Genomic DNA, 18912 nt, shown 5'->3' with positions numbered 1-18912 from the left:
TGGTCCCAGGCAAGGCTTTTGAAGATCCCGGGGGTCTTGGAGTGACAGGTGCCTGAACCCCATTGAGGCTGGTGGTGAGGCTGGGGGCTCTTCTCCTGCCCCAGGCTCTTTCCCTGACGTGCTGTCTTTCTAGGTGCCAAATCAGTGTGTGGAAGCTCCAGTGTACCCCACACCTCCGGTGTACAGCCCTGGCAAACAGGGATTCAAACCGAAAGGACCAAACCCTGCTGTCCCTATGACCAGCGCCACTGGGGGCACAGTGGCCACCTTTGACTCCCCACCAACACTGAAGACCAGACGGGCTAAAGGTGCCAGTGGACTCCCGGAAGGTGGGCCCCCAGCCTGCCATGAGCATCTTCCCTTGGCATTAGCCTATCCGCAGGCTGTTTGGTTCTGGTCTTCCCTTTTGTAATGGTTAGGATTAATTTTGGTTGCATGTAATAGAAAAATCTAAAACAAGTGACTTAAAAAGTGATAGAATTTCTTTTCTGTCTTGGGTAGAACAAGACCAGAAGCAGGCAATCTGGGGATAATGTGACGTGGTCACCAGGCACCCATGTATCTTCTGTCTTTCTGTTCCTCTATCCCCAGAGCATGGCTTCATTTATCAGGGTGCCTCATCATCTAAAATGGCTGCTGGAGCTCCAGTCATCAATTTCATATTCCAGGCAGTAAGAAGGAGGAAGAAAGGAAGGGTAAAAGGGGTACCTCCCAGCTTCCAGAAGTTCTGTATGAGACTTTTGCTTACATCTAATTGGTGAGAACTTAGTCACATGGCCATACCTAGCTGGAAAGGAAGCTGGGAAATGTCTGCTTTAGCTAGGAGCACTGATGTTCCCATTATGTAAGGGAATTTTTGAGGGAAGAAGGAGAGAATGGCTGTTAGACAAGTAGTAGTGTCTGTTACCGTTTTGGAGGTGCTGAGTATGGGGTGGGTGACAGTGTCAGAAGCAGGAGGTAGAAGGAGGGAAAGATACTGAGAATTTCCCAGAGGCTTTCCAGTCAACCATTTTTCCTTTTCTTTCCTTCCACAAATATGTGTTGACCTGCGAGCACCAGGCTCCACGTCGGGCACTGGGGGTCTCAGATCTTGGTCCACGATGCCTTTGCCCTCAGTTACTCAGAGCTTACTGGGAGAGCGAGACAGGAAATAAATATCTGGGAGTCACTCTAGGAAGGAGATTAGCAGGGTTCTGTGATTCAGGTGCTGGGGAGAGGCTGGGAAGTGCTGCGGTCTGGCTGGGCGTGGTGGCGCACACCTATAATCCCAAGAGTCTGGGGAGGCTGAGCAGGAGGATCTCAAGGGCAAGGCTAGCCTCAGCAATTCAGTGAGTCTCTAAGCAGCTCAGCCAGACCCTGTCTCCACATAAACAATGAAAAAAAGCTGGGAATGTAGCTCAGTGGTTAAGCGCCCCTGAGTTCAGTCCCCAGTGCCCGGGCCCAAATGATGCCACCTGTTCGTCTGGGGAGGGAAAGGAAGCAGCCTTGTGGGTATCTGTGCAAGGGGACCTGCGGGTGCATAGGTCCAGAGATGGGACCTTGCTTGAGGTCTTTCAAGGTTAGTAAGGAGTCCACTGCAGCTGGGTGGAGGGCTGAGAGGTTGAGGAGAATCAGAGGGTGCGGGTGCTGGAGGCCATAGGAAAGGTGGGATTTTCCCCCGGGGCGAGGGGAGCCTTTGAGGGTGCCGTCCTGCTTTCCAGCCAGAGCACGCGCTGGTTTCCCGGGGCACTGGGAGGAGCCCCCCATGCCTCTCGCCCTGCCTGTGCATGGACGTGGCCTTCCTGGGTGTGGGCTGTGTGGCCGCAGGTCCGGGGGATGGGGTGGTCCCCTCAGCAGTGCCCCAGTCTCACCAGCCCCTCCTGGCACTGTCTTTCAGCTGCAGGGAAGCCCAAGGCTCAGCAGCTCAAGTGCTCCTACTGCGACAAGTCCTTCACCAAAAACTTCGACCTGCAGCAGCACATCCGAAGGTAGGTGGGCGAGCCCCTCCTCCCTCTGAGGCTGGGGTCACTTCGGCCGGCCCTCTGCACTGTCACGGTGTGCAGGGCGCAGCCCAGGCCGGGGCGCAGTGCAAGAGGACCATCAGGGTGGGTAGAGGGTGCGGGCGATGTGCTTGAGCAAGAGGGGCTCTGCGCCTGCGTGAGGCACCTCAGTCCTGCACTGCCCGGGGGAGCTGCCAGGCCACCTGTGCTGCCTGGGCCACTCGGCTGAACTGGGCCTCTTGTCCTAAGAGCGTGCCCGCCTGTCTAGGCCCGTCTTCCACGTGTGAGTGGAGGGGTGTCGAGAGCTCCGCAGACCTGGGGGTCGTCGGCAGCTTCTTTGCCACTGTGACCACAAGGCCTGATGGGACCTACTGTAGAGGAGGGACCTCACTGGGGATCGGGGTTCCAGAGGTCTCAGCCCATAGGTGGCTGACGCCCCTGCTCCGAGCCCTGAGGTGCAGAACGTCCTAGCAGAGGGCGTGGAGGAGGAAGGCAGCTCAGGACATGGCACCAGGAAGCAGAGAGAGCACTGGTCACCAGGAGCAGCATGGAGACCCCAAAGGCAGGCCCTCGGTGACCTCCGTCCCCCAGCCACACCCTACCTGCCTTCAGTCAGCGCCCAGCTGATCACTCAAGTGGATTAATGCATTGATTGGGTTAAGGTCTCCTGACCCAGTTATTTCACCTCTGCACTTTCTTACATTGCCTCACACATGAGCTTTTGGGGATACCACATCTCCAAACTATAACAGTGACATATGTTGATCCGTGAGGTGATTTAGGTGTTTTATAGACACAGTGTTGAAAAGTTCTAGCCAGGCACAGTAGCACGTGCCTGTAATCCCAGCACCTCGGGAGGCCGAGGCAGAAGAATGGCAAATTCAAGGCCAGCCTTAGCAATTTAGTGTGATCCCCAGCAACTGAGCAAGACCCTGTCTCAAAGTAAAAAAATAAAAAAAATTTTGGCCACTGTAGCTTAGGGGCAAAACTTCCTTGGAGTTCAATCCCCGGTACCAAAAAAAAAAAAAAAAAAAAATCTAAAGATTATTCCCCTTGCAGTTTCAGCTCTTGGAGAATCGACAGCAACCCTCTCTTTGGTGCTAGACTGTCTGATACTCACACATACCTGCTCTTCTCAGGCCGGGGAGGAGAGGCTGCTTCAGATTCCAACCGTGGCAGGGACGACTTCTTTCCAGACCATGTTTCTGTTGCCTTTAGGGATTTGGAGTCACTCATTCTTTCCTGGTGGCCGAGCTGTGCTTTGTGGACCGTTTAGCAGCATCTTTGACTTCATTGTTGTCTTTTTTTTTGGTACCAGGGATTTAAACTGGGGGCACTTAACCACTGACCACATCCCCAGCCCTTTTTATTTATTTTTTTGATACAGGGTCTCATTAAGTTGCTTAGGGCCTCACTAAGTTGCTGAGGCTGGCCTTGTTCTTGTGATCCTCCTGCCTCAGCCTCCTGAGCTGCTGGGCTCATTGGCTTGCATGTACCAGCATGCCTGGCAGCAGGCTTGATTTCTTTTCTTTTTTTTTGAGAGAGAGAGAGAGAGAGAGAGAGAAATTTTTTAATATTTATTTTTTAGTTTTCGGCGGACATAACATCTTTGTTTATATGTGGGGCTGAGGATCGAACCCGGGCCGCACGCATGCCAGGCGAGCGCGCTACTGCTTGAGCCACATCCTCAGCCCAGCAAGCTTGATTTCTAACCATTAGATGCCAGTGACTGCCCACCCCACAGCTCTGACAGCCAAAAATGTCTCCATACATTGCCAGGTCTCTTCTGGAGGGCAAGGTCATCCTCTGTTGAGTATGACCGGTCTATGCTGCTGTTCTCCAGTAGATTTTTCTGTGGTGATGTAAATGCCAACTGGTGCTGTCCACTGTGGGTAGCTCCTGGCCGTATATAGCTGTTGAATTCTTGCAGCGTGTCTAAAACAGCTGAGAAGCTGAACTGAAAAAATTTTATTTTAACGAATTTAAATGTAAATAGCCTTATGTGACTGGTATCCATCTTATTGAACAGTGCATCTCTGGATATTGACATTATTTTAGAATTATTGCAATTTTGATTACTTGGTATTTATGACGAGTAGTTTTTCATATGCAGTAACAATAGGACTTTTCAGAATTGCTATAATTTTTTAAAAAGTGAGTTGATTTGGGGCTGGGGTCCTAGCTCAGTGGCAGAGCGCTTGCCTAGCATGTGTGAGACACTGGGTTCAATTCTCAGCACCACATATAAATAAATGAAGGTCCATTGACAACCAAAAAAAAAAAAAATGAATTGACTTGATAAAAAGTGTCTTTTTCTTTTTCTTTTTTTTTTGGTGCTGGGGATTGAACCCAGTGTTGCTAACCACTGAACCAGGTCCCAAGCCCTTTTTTGTACTTTATTCAGAGACAAGGTCTCACTGAGTTACTTAGGACCTTGCTAAGTTACTGAGGTTGACTTTGAACTCGTGATCCTCCTGCCTTAGCCTCTGGAGCCGCTGGGTTTCAGGCATGTGCCACCACGCCCAACTTGATAAAAAAGAGGTAGAGGTGTTGTGCTTTGGCAGCTATGATGTTTTCTTCAAATAACAGAAGTCCCCATTGAATGGGCTGGAGCAATTAAGAAACGTTTGCTCTCACGGTATTAGATATTAGATAGCCTTGGAGCAGGTCAGCTCTAGCGTTGTTGATTCAGCAGCTCAGTAACGGTATCCAGAGCTCAGGGTCTTTCCACCCCTCGTCTGCCTTCCTCAGCCAGAGGATGTACCCACAGGGGGTCAGAGTGTCCACATCATCTGGGCCTGCTCCGTGAGCCTTCCTGCGGCTGGGAGCTCCTGGGCAGAGGCTGGGTCCCCATTCCTACACAGGCAAGCTAACCGGCCTTCTTTCCCCAGCCACACCGGTGAGAAGCCCTTCCAGTGCATTGCGTGTGGCCGTGCCTTCGCTCAGAAGTCCAACGTCAAGAAACACATGCAGACCCATAAGGTGTGGCCTCCAGGGCGCAGTGGTGGCACTGTTTCTCGCAACTCAGTGACTGTCCAAGTCATGGCCTTAGACCCCAGCAGGCAAGAGGAAGAGGAGAATACAGGTGGGTGGATGTGAGGAAAGCCACTCTCCCAGTTCATCGCTCCTACAGCTTTTAGGTTTCTGTTGCCAGCTGTGTGACCTTGAGCAAACTTCCCGACCTCTCTGGGCTTCAGTCTACTTTATAAAAGAGGGCATATGGTGAAAGGAAAGATGACAGATGCACATATGTGAGGCATCACCTTAGCACTGTACCCCGGGCAGACATCCCTAATTAACTACCTGTCTCTTTTTTCATTGAGCCCGAATCCCACCTCACAATTCATTTCGAGTATATTATTCCAGGCAGTGACTCCGGTTGATTAGGAGTTGAAACCTGGGGACAGTTGGTCTCCAGAGCTCTGTGTATGTTATTGGGTTCTCATTCATTGAAGCTGTCACTTTTCCAGAGCTAATGCTTCTGTCCCTAGTATTGATTTATTTCTTTTGTGCAGAGGGACTGGGGACTCACTAGGGTTGGAGTGATGCTGTCTAACAGAAGTATAACGTGAGCACCACATAGGGTTAAAGCTTCTCTAGTAGCTACATTAAAATCACTTTAGAAAACACAAAATTAATTTTAATCATATACTTTATTTAGTCCAATATATTATTATTTTAACATGTAACATAAAGAAATTATTGAGGTGTGATTTTTTTTTTGTTTTGTTTTGTTTTGTTTTCTTTTTGAGGGGCTGAGAATTGAACTTGGAGCCTTATGCTCTCTGGGCAAGTGCTCTACCACCTAGCTGTGCTCTCAGCCATATTGAAATGCTTTATATGCTTCTTATACTAAATTTTTGAAATCCAATGTGTATTTACTTTTTAAAAAAAATTTTACTGCTGGGCGTGGTGGTGCATGTCTATTATCCCAGTGGCTCAGAGGCTGAAGCAGGAGGATCACAAGTTCAAAGTCAGCCTCAGCAACTTAGAAAGGTCCTAAGCAATTCAGCGAGACCCTGTCTCTAAATAAAATATAAAAAGGCCTGGGGACGGGGCTCAGTGGTTAAACAACCCTGGGTTCAATCCCTGCTGCAAAAAAAAAAAAAAAAAAAAAAAATTATTGGTACTTTATAATCATACATGATAGTGGGATTCATTATGCCATGTTTATAAAGGCACATAATAAAATTTGCTCAGTCTCCATAGCCGTGTGTATTTACATAGACAGCACATGTGGATTTGGACTGGCCACACTTCAAGTTCTCAGTTGTCATGTGTGACTCACAGTCACTGTGTTGGACAGTGGAGAGCAGAGCCAAAGTCCTTTCCACATAGCACCAAGGGTGAGCAATGCCAACCACATGACAGCTGCTGAACGGGGACTTTTGCTGGGTGACAGTGTGTGGCCACTTTTGTCCGATTGGCCATCGGGGCTTCCTGTTGGAACATGCCCTGAGTTCTGTGAGCTCCGTAGAGAAGGAACCCTTCTCCCAGTGCTTTCGCAACCCCGACAGTGCCTAGCACCAAAGGTTCCACCACTGAGCAAGTTTTTATGGAGCCTACTGTGCATCAGGTCACACAGAGATGAGATCAGAGGTGCAGGGGAGTGAGGAGCAGTCTAGTGAAGAAAGTCAATGAAGCAATGATTGTAATGGGAACAAGGGCCTGGAGAGGCAGGAGTGAGCGAGGAGCGTGTGCAGGGTGTTCACAGAGCACAGAGACGTGGGCGGTGTCCCAGGTGAAGGCCAGGAGGGGAGGCCAAGGCCAGGAGGGGAGGCCAAGGCCAGGAGGTCCGCCTGAGGCCTTGCTTGTGTGCCTCCAGCCTGGCCGTGCTGGTGCACACCCGCTGGCTGTGACTGTGGACCTGAGGATATTGTGCCACACCAGGCGCGTGGCAGTCGGCAGGGAAAACCCGGAGGAGTGTGCAGTAGGTGTTCTGAGTCCCACCTGAATGTGTGGCTCCTGGTTGGAGCCTTAATCGGCCTCTCGGTGACTTCCTCCCCTGGCTTCCTCCACAGGGCTGGGCCAGAGCCTGTCGAGTGCGCCCCCGCAGCCCCAGGCCTTGCCCGCTGTTGGTGAGGCAGAGGGGGACAAGCTGGGGCCCGGGCAGGTGGTCCTCATCGACAGCTCCTACCTGTGCCAGTTCTGCCCCAGCACGTTCAGCACCTATTTCCAGCTCAAGTCCCACATGACGCAGCACAAGAACCAGCAGGTAGGCCTGTGGCGGGCGGCAGTGGCCACGGCCGTCATCAGGAGCCTTGGCCAGTGCTGGGGTCTTGAATGCTGTCCTGAAGGGACAGGACGCAGTCACAATGTTTTCTGCAGCTTGGTCCCATCCCTTCTCTTTCCTTAGGGGAGATTCTTAGGGGTGTTGGTGGAGTAAGTCCGGTCACCCTAGGGCAAATCACAGAGACCTTAAACAGTTGAGAAGTCTGTCATCTGTGGCACAAGAGGCCTGAGATAGAGTGACAGGTGACTCAACCAATTTCCTCCTCTGGTTGCCACCATTGTCCTCTGCCATGGCTCTCCTTGCCTTGCTGGATCGTGGCCACTCTTCCTAGGCAGCAATTCAATCATATTATTTGGAAACAATGGAAACCTTTTTTTTCTTTCATTGAATTTTACTTATTTTTTGCTGTGCTGGGGGTTGAACTCAGGGCCTCGGGCTTGCTAGGCAAGCAGTCTGCCACTGAGCTATGTCCCCAACCATGGAAACCTTGAGAGCAGCAAGGAAACCTTTCCTAGAGGCATTCTGTAGATCTCTGATTATCCAGAGCCAGTGCCTGTGCTCTGTCATTGAGAAATGTGTTACTATGCCGCAAATAAGAGGAAATTGGATTAATATTAAGAGTTTAATTTCCCTCACATCAGAAGCCCATACGTAGGTAGAGCTGGGCTTGCATAGCAATTCAAACATGGTATCATGGACCAGGATTCTTCCAGCTCCTAGCTTTCTTCTCTTCTACCTTAGCTGGTAGTGTGCTTTCTCAAGGTGACAAAATAGCTACTATATCTCTGTTCATCACATCTATATTCCAGTCAGGACAAATGCAAAAGGTAGAGGGGATTTCTCTTAGGAAACTTTTACCTTTTCATTCTGGGAGGGGTGCCATCCTAAAAGACTGCTGCCTACATATCATTGTCAAAAAGGAGTCACGAGGCTGACACTAGATTCACGGAAGCCAGGGGAATCCAGTGTTTGAAGTAGGTATGTTGTTACCCTGAGTAAATTGGGGTTCATTTTGTTGGAAAGAAAGAGTGTGTGATATTATGTGGGCACCCCACAATATACTTATCAAAATATAGTTTTCAAAATGCTAGAAACATACCTTTTCTACAGATGAGACCCTGGATATAAGTCAGAATTTTACTTATTAAAGTCGGTTCAAAAGAACATCCATATACAAGCTGGGCACAGTGGTGCACGCTGTGATCTCAGTTCCCCGGAGGCTGAGGTGAGAGGATGGATCATAGTTCAAGGCCAGCCTGGGCAACTTAGCAAGACCCTGTCTCAAAAAATAAAAAGGGCCACGGGTGTAGCTCGGTGGTAGAGCAGCTGGGTTCAGCCCTCAATGCCACAAAATCAATCAAATCAAATCAAGTAAAACTAAGCAAAGCAAACCAGGGCTCCGGCAGTAGGGAGCGGGGCAATGTGGTCAGGTGCCCACCAGCAGTGCCCCAGGCTGGTGTCACAGATTCCTACCGCGCCCCCCAGCCGCCTCCCCTCATTCCTGAGTCTCCCCTCAAGGTGTACAAGTGTGTGGTCAAAAGCTGCGCCCAGACGTTCCCCAAGCTTGACGCGTTTCTGGAACACATCAAGAGCCACCAGGAGGAGCTCAGCTACCGCTGCCACCTCTGTGGCAAGGACTTCCCCTCGCTGTACGACCTGGGCGTGCACCAGTACTCCCACAGCCTCCTGCCGCAGCACAGCCCCAAGAAGGACAGTGCCGTCTACAAGTACGTGCCTCCACCTGCCATCCCAGTGCACAGGGCGGGGCAGGGGACAGCGCAGGGGGGCCTGTGGTCCTCAGGGGGAAGCGAGGCTCAGCCTCGGTCCAGCCTGGTGGGGCAAGTTTGCATGTTGGCACAGCTGGGAGCCAGTGCTGCCCGGCTCACGTGGCTTCCAACTTGGTGGACATTCACTAGAGACAAGGACACCCTGAAAAAGTGAACCTCGCGGGGCGGGGCTCAGTGGCAGAGCGCTTGCCAGCATGTGCGAGGCACTGGGTTCCATCTTCAGCACCACATGTAAATAAATAAAATAAAGTCCGCTGATAGCTAGAAAAAATATATTTTTTAAAAAAGGAAACTAATATCTCTTCTTTTGTAATGGGAAAAAGGTTTGTTTTTTCTAAACTAAAAAATTCAAACAAGCACATGTTGGAAAGCAAAACTCCTAAAAATAAGATTTGTTGGTTTAATGATCTGTTAAATGTGGGTTAAAGTTGGAGCTGGGTGCTGATTCTTGGGATGGATAAAGAGTGAACCTCGTGTAGGTGGACATGGGGTGACTTTTCAGATCCCCCTTCCCATCACTTGAGTCTTGCTTTGAGTCATTAAGAAGGTCCCTCGGGCAGGAGTGATGCAGGCCCCCGTGCCTCGTGCTCATCCTTAGATCCTCAGGTAGTTCTCCTTGGGGTGTTGGCCCTGTGGTGGTCCTTTGGAGGGCTCCCCGGCTGCTGTCCAGGCCCTCTGCCAGGCGCTCCCCTCTAGTGGGCGTTTTCTGCAGACACGCACTTCCCACCTTTCCCCATCCTGGGCTTTGGCCCTGCAGGTGTTCCTCTGTACATTTGCCTGTAATCCTGTGCATGGGGATGGGGCCTGGGAACCTAGAGGGATGTCTGTCTGGAGGCCATTTGTACATTTCTCTGTACAAACTTGTACCTTCTAGGGACTTGGTTGGTGACTTCCATTAGCCCTGGAACTCCTGGGTGAGGCTTCTGAGATTTAGAGATAAATAAACACAGGCCTTGAGGTTAGAAAGCACCGTTGCTCAGGGAGAAACACTGTTCACTGTGATAAAAGGCTGACCTGTTAGTCCCAAAGTTTGGTCAAGGAGCAGATGGCCATCAGCAAAACCCGAGGGTGGAATGGTGTCATGGGTAATGTAGGGCTCTGGAGCCACTACCTGTGTTAGGATCCCATTAACTGCAAGCCTTATGGACGAGTGCAAAGCACTCAGCTACCGAGGGCCTCAGTTTCCTCATCTTTTAGATGGGGATCATGATAGTGCCTACCGTGTTGGACCCTTTATGATCTAGAAAGACAGGCATGAGGCATGTGGACGTGGTGCCTGGAGCATCGTGGGTCTCAGTGAAGTTGGTTGCTACAGTTATTGGATTACTTCAGTGTAGGTTTGGCTACTTACAATAGAGACCCAGAGTAATGGTAACTGAAACAGGTGAGAATTTCTCTAATATTGGAGCAGGTGTGGCGCCTTCATATTTTCAGAGGTCCAGGCCTGTCCGAGCCTGTGGTTGCTCTGTTCCTTGGGAGTCATGTAGCCTTGGCCTGCCTGTGAGTACCTCCCCAGAGCTCAGAAGTGAATCTTATATCTGCTGCTGTATTTATGCTATATGTATTTTGCATTTTTAATTTTTTAAATTCTTTTTAGTTATACATGAGAGTAGAATGTGTTTTGACATATTAGACATGGATATAACTTCCCATTCTTGTGATTGTACATGATGTGGAGTTACGCTGGTCATGTATTCATATAAGAACATAGGAAAGTTATGTCTGATTCATTCTACTGTTTTTCCTATCCCCACATCCCCTCCCCCATTACTTCCCTCTGCCTAATCTAAGGTGACTCTACTCTTCCCTAGTGCCCCCCACCTTATTGTGAATTAGCATCCGCATATTAGAGAAAACATTCAGCCTTTGGTTTTTTGGGGATTGGCTTATTTCACTTAGCATGATATTCTCCAGCTCCAACCATTTACTGGCAAACGCCAGACTTTCACTCCTTTTTTAAGCTGAGTAGTATTCCATTGACTATATATACCACATGGTCTTTATCCACTCATCTATTGAGGGACACCTAGGTTGGTTCAATAGTCTAACTATTGTGAATTGAGCTGCTATAAAAATTGATGTGGCTGCTGATTTTAAGTCCTTTGGATATAAACCAAGGAGTGGGATAGCTGGGTCCATACTGCTTTCCATAGTGGTTGCACCAATTTGCAGTCCCACCAGTAATGTATGAGTGTACCTTTTCCCCATTTATTTTTCATTTTACTTCTTGCATTTTACGACTCTTGTTGAGGAATTCGGTTCCTAAGCTGACATGGAGATTTGGGCCTACTTTTTCTTCTAGTAGGTGCAGGGTCTCTAGTCTAATGCCTAGGTCCTTGATCCACTTGAGTTGAGTTTTGTGCAGAGTGAGAGATAGGGGTCTGATTTCAGTTTGCTATGTATGGATTTCCAGTTTCCCCAACACCATTTGTTGAAGATGCTGTTTTTCCTCCAATGTATGTTTATGGCACCTTTGTCTAGTATGAGATAACTGTATTTATGTGGGTTTATCTCTGTGTCTTCTCTTCTGTACCATTGGTCTTCATGTCTGTTTTGGTGCTGATACCATGCTGTGTTTGTTACTATAGCTCTGTAGTTTAATTTAAGCTCTGATGTTGTAATGCCCCCTGCCTCACTTTTGTTGCTGAGGATTATATTTTTTTTTGGTGGGGGGGATGCACTGGGAATTGAACCCAGGGCCTTGTGCATGCTAGGTGGATGCTCTACCAATGAGCTGCTTTCCCAACCTTATATTTTTATTTTAAATATAAGGAGTATCACCAGGTGTAGTGGTGCATGCTTGTAATCCCAATGACTTGAGAGGCTGAGGCAGGCAGATCATAAGTTCAAGGCCAGCCTCAGCAACTTAGTAAGACCCTGCCTCAAATGAGAAATAAAATAAGAAGATCTGGGGATGTAGCTCAGTAGTAAAGTGTGCCTGATTTAAAAAAATATATATATATATAGACACACCCATACACACATGCATGTTACATTATATGAAACTTATATGCATATGTAAGTTACATATATATGTAATTGATTTTTTCCTTCCTGATTGCAGAAGTCATCCATGTTTAATACCGAGAAAAAGGATTTGGGGTGGGGGCAGAACTGGGGATTTAACTCAAGGGTGCTGTACCTTTAAGCTTCATTCCCAGCCCTGCCCCACCTCCCCCTGGAGATTGAACCCAGGGCCTTGTGCATGTGAGGCAAGCACTCTACTAACTGAGTTATGTCCCCAGCCCTCCCAGCCCTTTTTTAAAATTTTATTTTGAGACAGGGTCTCACCAAGTTGCCTAGGCTGACCTTGAACTTGTGATCCTCTGCCTCATTCTCCTGAGTTGCTGGGATTACAAGCGAGTGCCATCATGCCTCCTGAGAAAGGATTTTTAAAAAACCTTACACAGGAGAAAACTCACAATGCCTATCACCCAAAGATAACCACTGTTAATCTCTTGGTGTATTTTGGTATATATCTGTAATGTATACGATTATAGATATAGATACAGATATAAATATCATATATATATATATATATAGTCTGGTAATCCTAAACATGGTCATAGGATTTGGTGAAAATTCATCACGCCATCTTTCTATTGTGCAGCTTATGACAAATGGACTGAAACTTAGAGGGATTCCTCTGTACCTTCAGTGTTGTTATTTTTAAAAATATATATTTTAACAGGATATGGTGGTAAATACCTGTAGTCCCAGCTACTCAGGAGGCTGAGGCAGGAAGATCACAAGTTCAAGTCCAGCTGGGCAGCACAGAAAGACTCTGTGTCTTACACACACACACACACACACACACAAACACACATGCACATGCTTATATATGTAGTATAAATTTTATTTTTGATTAACATATTGTACACATAAATGGTGTTTAGTGTGATATTTTAACACATGCATGTAGTGTTCACTAATCAATTCCAGCCTCCCTTTATCCACTCTTCCCTTGTGTTATCATTTCAACCTTTAAACTATAAAACTTAAACTGTAATATAGACATCGCTACTTTTCAGCATAAGCAGATCTGCCTCATTCTTTTAGACAGCTGCTGAGTATTCCTTTGCACATGGATGTGCTATAACTTATTTAAACCATCCCTCATTCCTAGATAATTGGTTATCTCCAGTTGTCATTATTATAAACAGTACTACAGGGAATAACTTTGGACATACATCTTTACTCATTTGTAAGTTCCTAGAAACAATTTTGCAAGTCAGAGACCCATGGGGGTTCTAAAAAAAGATTAATTGCCCCCTTCAAAAACTAATTGTTATGTGCAAATAGTACAATATTTAAAAACCATAAATGGGCACAGAGTGAGTAGGAATTCCTTATCTACCCTGACCCACTTCTCCACATTGTAACAGGAACTTAGAGAAGGTGCTTTTGCTAACAGCACTGATTCTTCATTTAGGCCTTCAGGTGCCCAATGGGGAACTAAAAGCATGATAAAACCTGGCTTCTCTGCCTTCATTTGTATCTGTCTCCTTTATCACCTTAAACTTTGTGACCTGCTCAGCTCTGCATTAGGCATGTTGATTCTTTAAGGAGTGTTCATTTAAAAGCTGGCAATATAAGGTTTATTAGCCCTAAATTACCTAAACCGTCTTGTCTCCTTTCAAGTCTGAGGAAAGATCTGTAGGGACATTTGAATTTCATCCTGTTTCAGAACCTTGGAGTGGTGCCTAGAAATCTCCAGTCTTGAGCTGGGGATATAGCTGTTGGTAGAGTGCTTGCTTCTCATGCACAAGGCCCTGGGTTCAATCCCCAGCACCACACTCACACCCCCCCCCCAAAAAAAAAAGAAAGAAAAGAAAAAGAAATCTCCAGTCTACCCCATACCTTCCAGAAAGAGTGGAATCTTGCAGACACATCACCCATGATGAGACTGCCCCCTAAGCAGAAGCACTTGTCTCATAGGAACCAAGTTACCCGCTTCCTGGATCACAGGTCTGATAACTAAACCTCCTGCATTCTAAGAAGAAAATGGAGATTGCCCCCTCGAGTAATAAGGATTTCTCCTGAGCCACACCTTACAGAACCAGAGTGAGATCATGATCATCCAGACCACAGTTTGATCAAAACCGTTTAATTCTGCATATCTCTCATTCCCCTCCCCTGATTCTTCCTCTATTTAAATCTAAAACTCATGTGAACACCCCAAAGGACTGAGTTGCATGGTCTCACTTTGGCTTCCCAGTCTGGCCATATTGATTAAAGTCCTTGTCTGCTTTTTACCATTAACTTCTTGGTTTCAATTTTTGGGTGAATAGCTAGACTTGGTTTGGTGGAACCCCTGGAGTCAGGCCTCCCAGCCTAGGACTCTTGATAAAAATTTTGGCAAGCCAGCCAGGAGAAATTTGGGCATCAGCTACTTGCCCCTGGACAGCCTGGCCAAGGGGAAGGAAAGGGCAGTTTTTTGCAGCTACTGAAACTATCTTTGTTTCAGGGATTTCTTTTTTTCCTTCCACTCTGGGCCAGCATTGGCTGCATTTACCATGATTTGGTGAAGCAGAGAAATAAACTTTTGGACCTACAGGCCCTGAACTCTGAGCCCTGGTAAGTTCTCCCTGATGGTGCACGTCAGCCCTCACCCCTCTTTTTCCTTATTGTTTGGGGTTCCTTTGAACCAGTGTGGTTCTTTTAAACCAGTTTGGGCCTCTGCCCTTTGTCTAATAGGGAAGTTTGGATTCTGTAACTTTGTGGTACCACTTAGCAGGGAAGGGACATGAGGTACACAGAGAAACCAGGCTAGTTTGAGGATATCTCTGTTGTGTTTTGCATAATAATGGAAAGTACCGATTTTGTCTCAGTGCCCACTAGAGAGAATTTTTTTACTGTTTTGTTTGTTTATAGCTATAAACCTATGATTAAGAAAAATAATTTCTTCTGCCTTTTTGAGCTCATGGTTTTTCTGATGGATTCGGTTTTGGGGTCTGTAGGAATGGAACTTTAATCAATATGGCCATATCTAAAAATCAGAGTGAGATTATCAGCTCATCCTGCCTTGGGCTGGGGTGTTCATAGGAACTTGAGCTTTTTGTTTTGTCTAAATGGAAATTTGGGGCTCTCTGACTACTGCCCTCCCCCATCTTTTCTCAAAATCTGGTTATTCAAGGGTTAACCTTCAACTTTAGAGCTGGTATACAAGGGTTAACTCTCAAACCCACTCAGGACTGAGGGAAAACAACCGGATGAAAGAAAGCTTTCTAAAACCCAGCTGTTGCTATGGAAAACTGCTTAGTTCAAGGTTTACATAAAACTTGCAAATAAGTATCTTAAAGTCTATAAAAATATAATATATTTTGGTCATTAAATGTGTTTTCATGATCTGGGGCTGTGGCTCAGTGGTAGAGCGCTTGCCTGGTATGCGTGAGGCACTAGATTTGATCCTCAGCACCTTATAAAAATAAAATAAAGATATTGTGTCCACTTACAAGGGGTTATAAGTTGTTGATGTATCAAAAAATATTCAAGATTGCTTTCTTCCTGGGTCTTCATTAAAGATTACTAAAAATTATAATTCTAACACTTTGAGCTGTGTTTTAATGAGAAAAAATTATGAAAAGTATATATTTTATCTTTTTTTCCCCCCAGTACTGGAGATTGAGCCATGTCGCTCTACCATTGAGTTACATTCTCAGCCCTACTTATTTATTTATTATTTGGAGATAGGGTCTTGCTAAATTGCTTAGGGCCTTGCTAAGTTGCCCAGGCTGGCCTCAAACTTGCTATCCTCCTGCACCAGCTTCCCAGGTTGCTGGGATTAAGGCGTGCACCACCACGCCCAGCTAGTATTTCATCTTTTTGAGAAAAAGGAGTGATTTTTTTTAAATTCAGAAATTTTGTAAGATTGTTTTGTTTTGTTTTTAAAGATGGACACAATATCTTTATTTTATTTATTTATTTATTTATTTTTTATGTGGGGCTGAGGATAGAACCCAGTACCTCACAAGTGCGAGGCAGGCGCTCTACCACTGAGCTATAACTCCAGCCCCTGTAAAATTGTTTTAAAATGCAAACTTAGAAAAAAAGGGCAGAAAAGAATTAGCAAGTAGGAGAAAGACCTAAGAAGGTTATGAGTATGAGGACATATTTTGGAGAATGTTTTTGGTTGAGAAAAGATTTCGAATGGTAAAGTAAGATTTTTGTCCTAAAATAAAGTAACTGGATTGTTCCAGGATGGGAAAAAGAAAAATGGGACAGAAAACTAAGGATGAAAACAAGTTGTAGAATGTCTAAGCAGGTTGCAGAAGGCTGTGGAGAACAAATATTAGAACATTTATGTGTGATTAAGTTGGCTACAATTTAAAAGATTTTTTTTTTTTTTTGAGATACTGGCAATTGAACCCAGGGGTGTCCTATCACTCAGCTGCGCCCCCAGCCCTTTTTATTTTTTATTTCGTGACAGGGTTTGGCTAAGGTTCCCAGCCTGGCCCTGAACTTGCCCTTGCATTCCCCTGCATCAGATTCCCGAGTAGTTGGGGTTATAGGTGTGTGCTTCTGTACCTGGTGTAAGTGTCTCTTTTATTTTATTTTTTAAAATATTTTTTAGTTTTGATGGACCTTTATTTTATTTACTTATTTATATGTGGTGCTGAGAATTGAACCCAGTGCCTTATATGTGTGAGGCAAGTGCTCTACTGAGTCCCTGTCTCTTTGTTTTTTAAATGACCACTTTATAAATCTAGTTAAATAACAAATATTATTTTGGGTTTCTGAGGTGTATTTGGCACCCTGTGTATCTGTGACTGAAGATGCATATTTATCTCAGGATTAAATATGACGTGTTTGAGCTTTCTAAAAATATCATGCAGAAGTTTGTGGAGTGGGGTACAGCTTAGTGTAGAATACTTGTGTAGCATGCATGAAGCCCTGGGTTCAATCCCTAGCACCACAAGAGAAAAAAAAAAAAAACTTTGTAGAGTTAAAGATTTATAGGTTTAATACACGCAAGATAACCAATAAATACTCTTTTAAATCATGTGCATGTATCTGGACCTTAAACATAAATTGAACTTTAAACATATAAAATGGTCAATGAAACTTTTAGAATTTTGTTTTCAGTACCATATAGATGAGAAAAATGCCAGCCATTTAAAATCTGGTTTGGGTCTGTTAGCTTCAACTGAATAAGTGTTTTATTACTGTTTATTACCGAGTCACTGGCACTGTCGCCTCCACGTAGGAGAGGTATAGAACTATCCTTTGATTTTTGCCAATGCTTTAACCTATGTAGTCCTTGTTGAAAACAGAACCATTTGATTATAGTTATCCCATTGATCCACATGTTCCAAATTTAACTTCAAAAATAAAAACTGCCAGGTGTAGTAGTACACGCCTGTAATCTCAGTGACTTGGGAGCCTGAGGCAGGAGAATGGCAAGTTCAAGTCCAGCCTCAGCCACTTAGTGAGACCCTGTCTCAAAATAAATAAAGAAAAAAGGACTGGGGATGTGGCATCTGGCTACAAGCCCTAGTACCACATATACACAAAGTAAACATTACTCCAGTAACAATATCACAGGTAGAAAATTAAAAAAAAAAAAAAAGCTTTGTATGCATGAGGCCCTACTGTGAAGAAATAAGCTCTTTTAAAACTTTTTATTTTGGCATAATTTCCAACTTCCCAAAGAGTTATAAGACTAGTACAGAGATTCCCATATCTACCTTCACCCAATTTCCCAATTGCACACGTCATATCCCATTTGTTTTATCATATTTGGAAGCATTTCAGAGTCATTTGAAGATGTGATGTTCTTTCCTTTTTATCTTCTGTGTACATTTGCCCCAAACAAGGGAAGCATAGGGTGAATGTAATCCCAGCAGCTCAGGAGGCTGAGATAGGAGGGCTGAGAGTTCAAAGCCAGTCTTAGCAATGGTGAGGCGCAAAGCAACTCAGTGAGACCCTGTCTTTAAATAAAATACAAAATATGGCTGGGGGTGTGGCTCAGTTTTCGAGTGCGCCTGAGTTCAATCCCTGGTACCAAAAAAAAAAAAAAAATCAGTATAATTCTATTAGCTCATCTTCAGGCCTTATTTAAAACTTCCAAATTGTTCTATTAATATCCTTTATAAAATAAAAAAAAAAAGAAAAGCACACACATTTTTTCTGGCCCAGGGTCCAGCCTGGGATCACACCTCACCTTCATTGTCATGCCTCTTTCACCTCCTTGAAGCTGGAACAGTTTCATGCTCTCTTTGCTTTTCATGACCTTGAAGAACTAGAAGTGAACCTAGGGCCTTGGGCACGTGGGCAAGTGCTCTTGTGCTAAGCAACATTTCCAGCCTGACCTTGAGTGTGTGTGTGTGTGTATGTGTGTGTTTGAGAGAGAGAGAGAGAGAGAGAGAGAGAGAGAGAACAGGGATTGAGCCGAGGGGTGCTTAACCACCGAGCCACATCCCCGGCCCTTCCTGTTGTTGATCTAGAGATGAGACCTCGATAAGTTGCCCAGTCTGGCCTTGAACTTTTGATCCTCATTCCTCAGCCTTCCAAGTTTTGGGGATTACAGGTGTGTGTCACCACACCTGGCTCTGACCTAGGTTTTTTTTTTTGGTGGGGGGGGGTACCGGGGATTGAACTCAAGGACACTCGACCACTGAGCCACATCCACAGACCTATTTTGTATTTATTTAGAGGCAGAGTCTCACTGAGTTGATTAGCTCCTCGTTTTTGCTGAGGCTGGCTTGGAACTCATGATCCTCCTGCCTCAGCCTCCAGAGCCACTGGGATTACAGGCGTGCACCACCGTGCCCAGCCTGACCTTGATATTTTTAGAGTGTCGTTGAGTTGTTTTGTAGAATGCCTTTGTTTGGGTCTGCCTGATTTTACCTTGCTATTATATCCAGGATGTGTACTTTTGGCAGGAACATCACTAGTGACACTGTCCCTCTCC

At 45.8% G+C, this 18912-nt stretch overlaps 1 protein-coding gene across 1 annotated transcript in view; it reads left to right on the top strand.

The window, feature by feature from the left end:
- Window positions 1-18912, top strand: part of Znf341 (zinc finger protein 341) — a 43390-nt gene that overhangs the window by 13623 nt on the left and 10855 nt on the right. The window contains 5 exon segments of the mRNA XM_015481634.2: window positions 134-329; window positions 1877-1967; window positions 4871-5064; window positions 7001-7194; window positions 8731-8939. Coding sequence (XP_015337120.1) covers window positions 134-329; window positions 1877-1967; window positions 4871-5064; window positions 7001-7194; window positions 8731-8939 — 884 coding nt within the window.

Source organism: Marmota marmota, unplaced genomic scaffold (genome assembly GCF_001458135.2).
Source record: "Marmota marmota marmota unplaced genomic scaffold, marMar, whole genome shotgun sequence".
NCBI classification, from domain to species: domain Eukaryota; kingdom Metazoa; phylum Chordata; class Mammalia; order Rodentia; family Sciuridae; genus Marmota; species Marmota marmota.
Note: the sequence above shows the minus strand (reverse complement) of the source record. Positions and strands in the feature narration are given on the sequence as shown.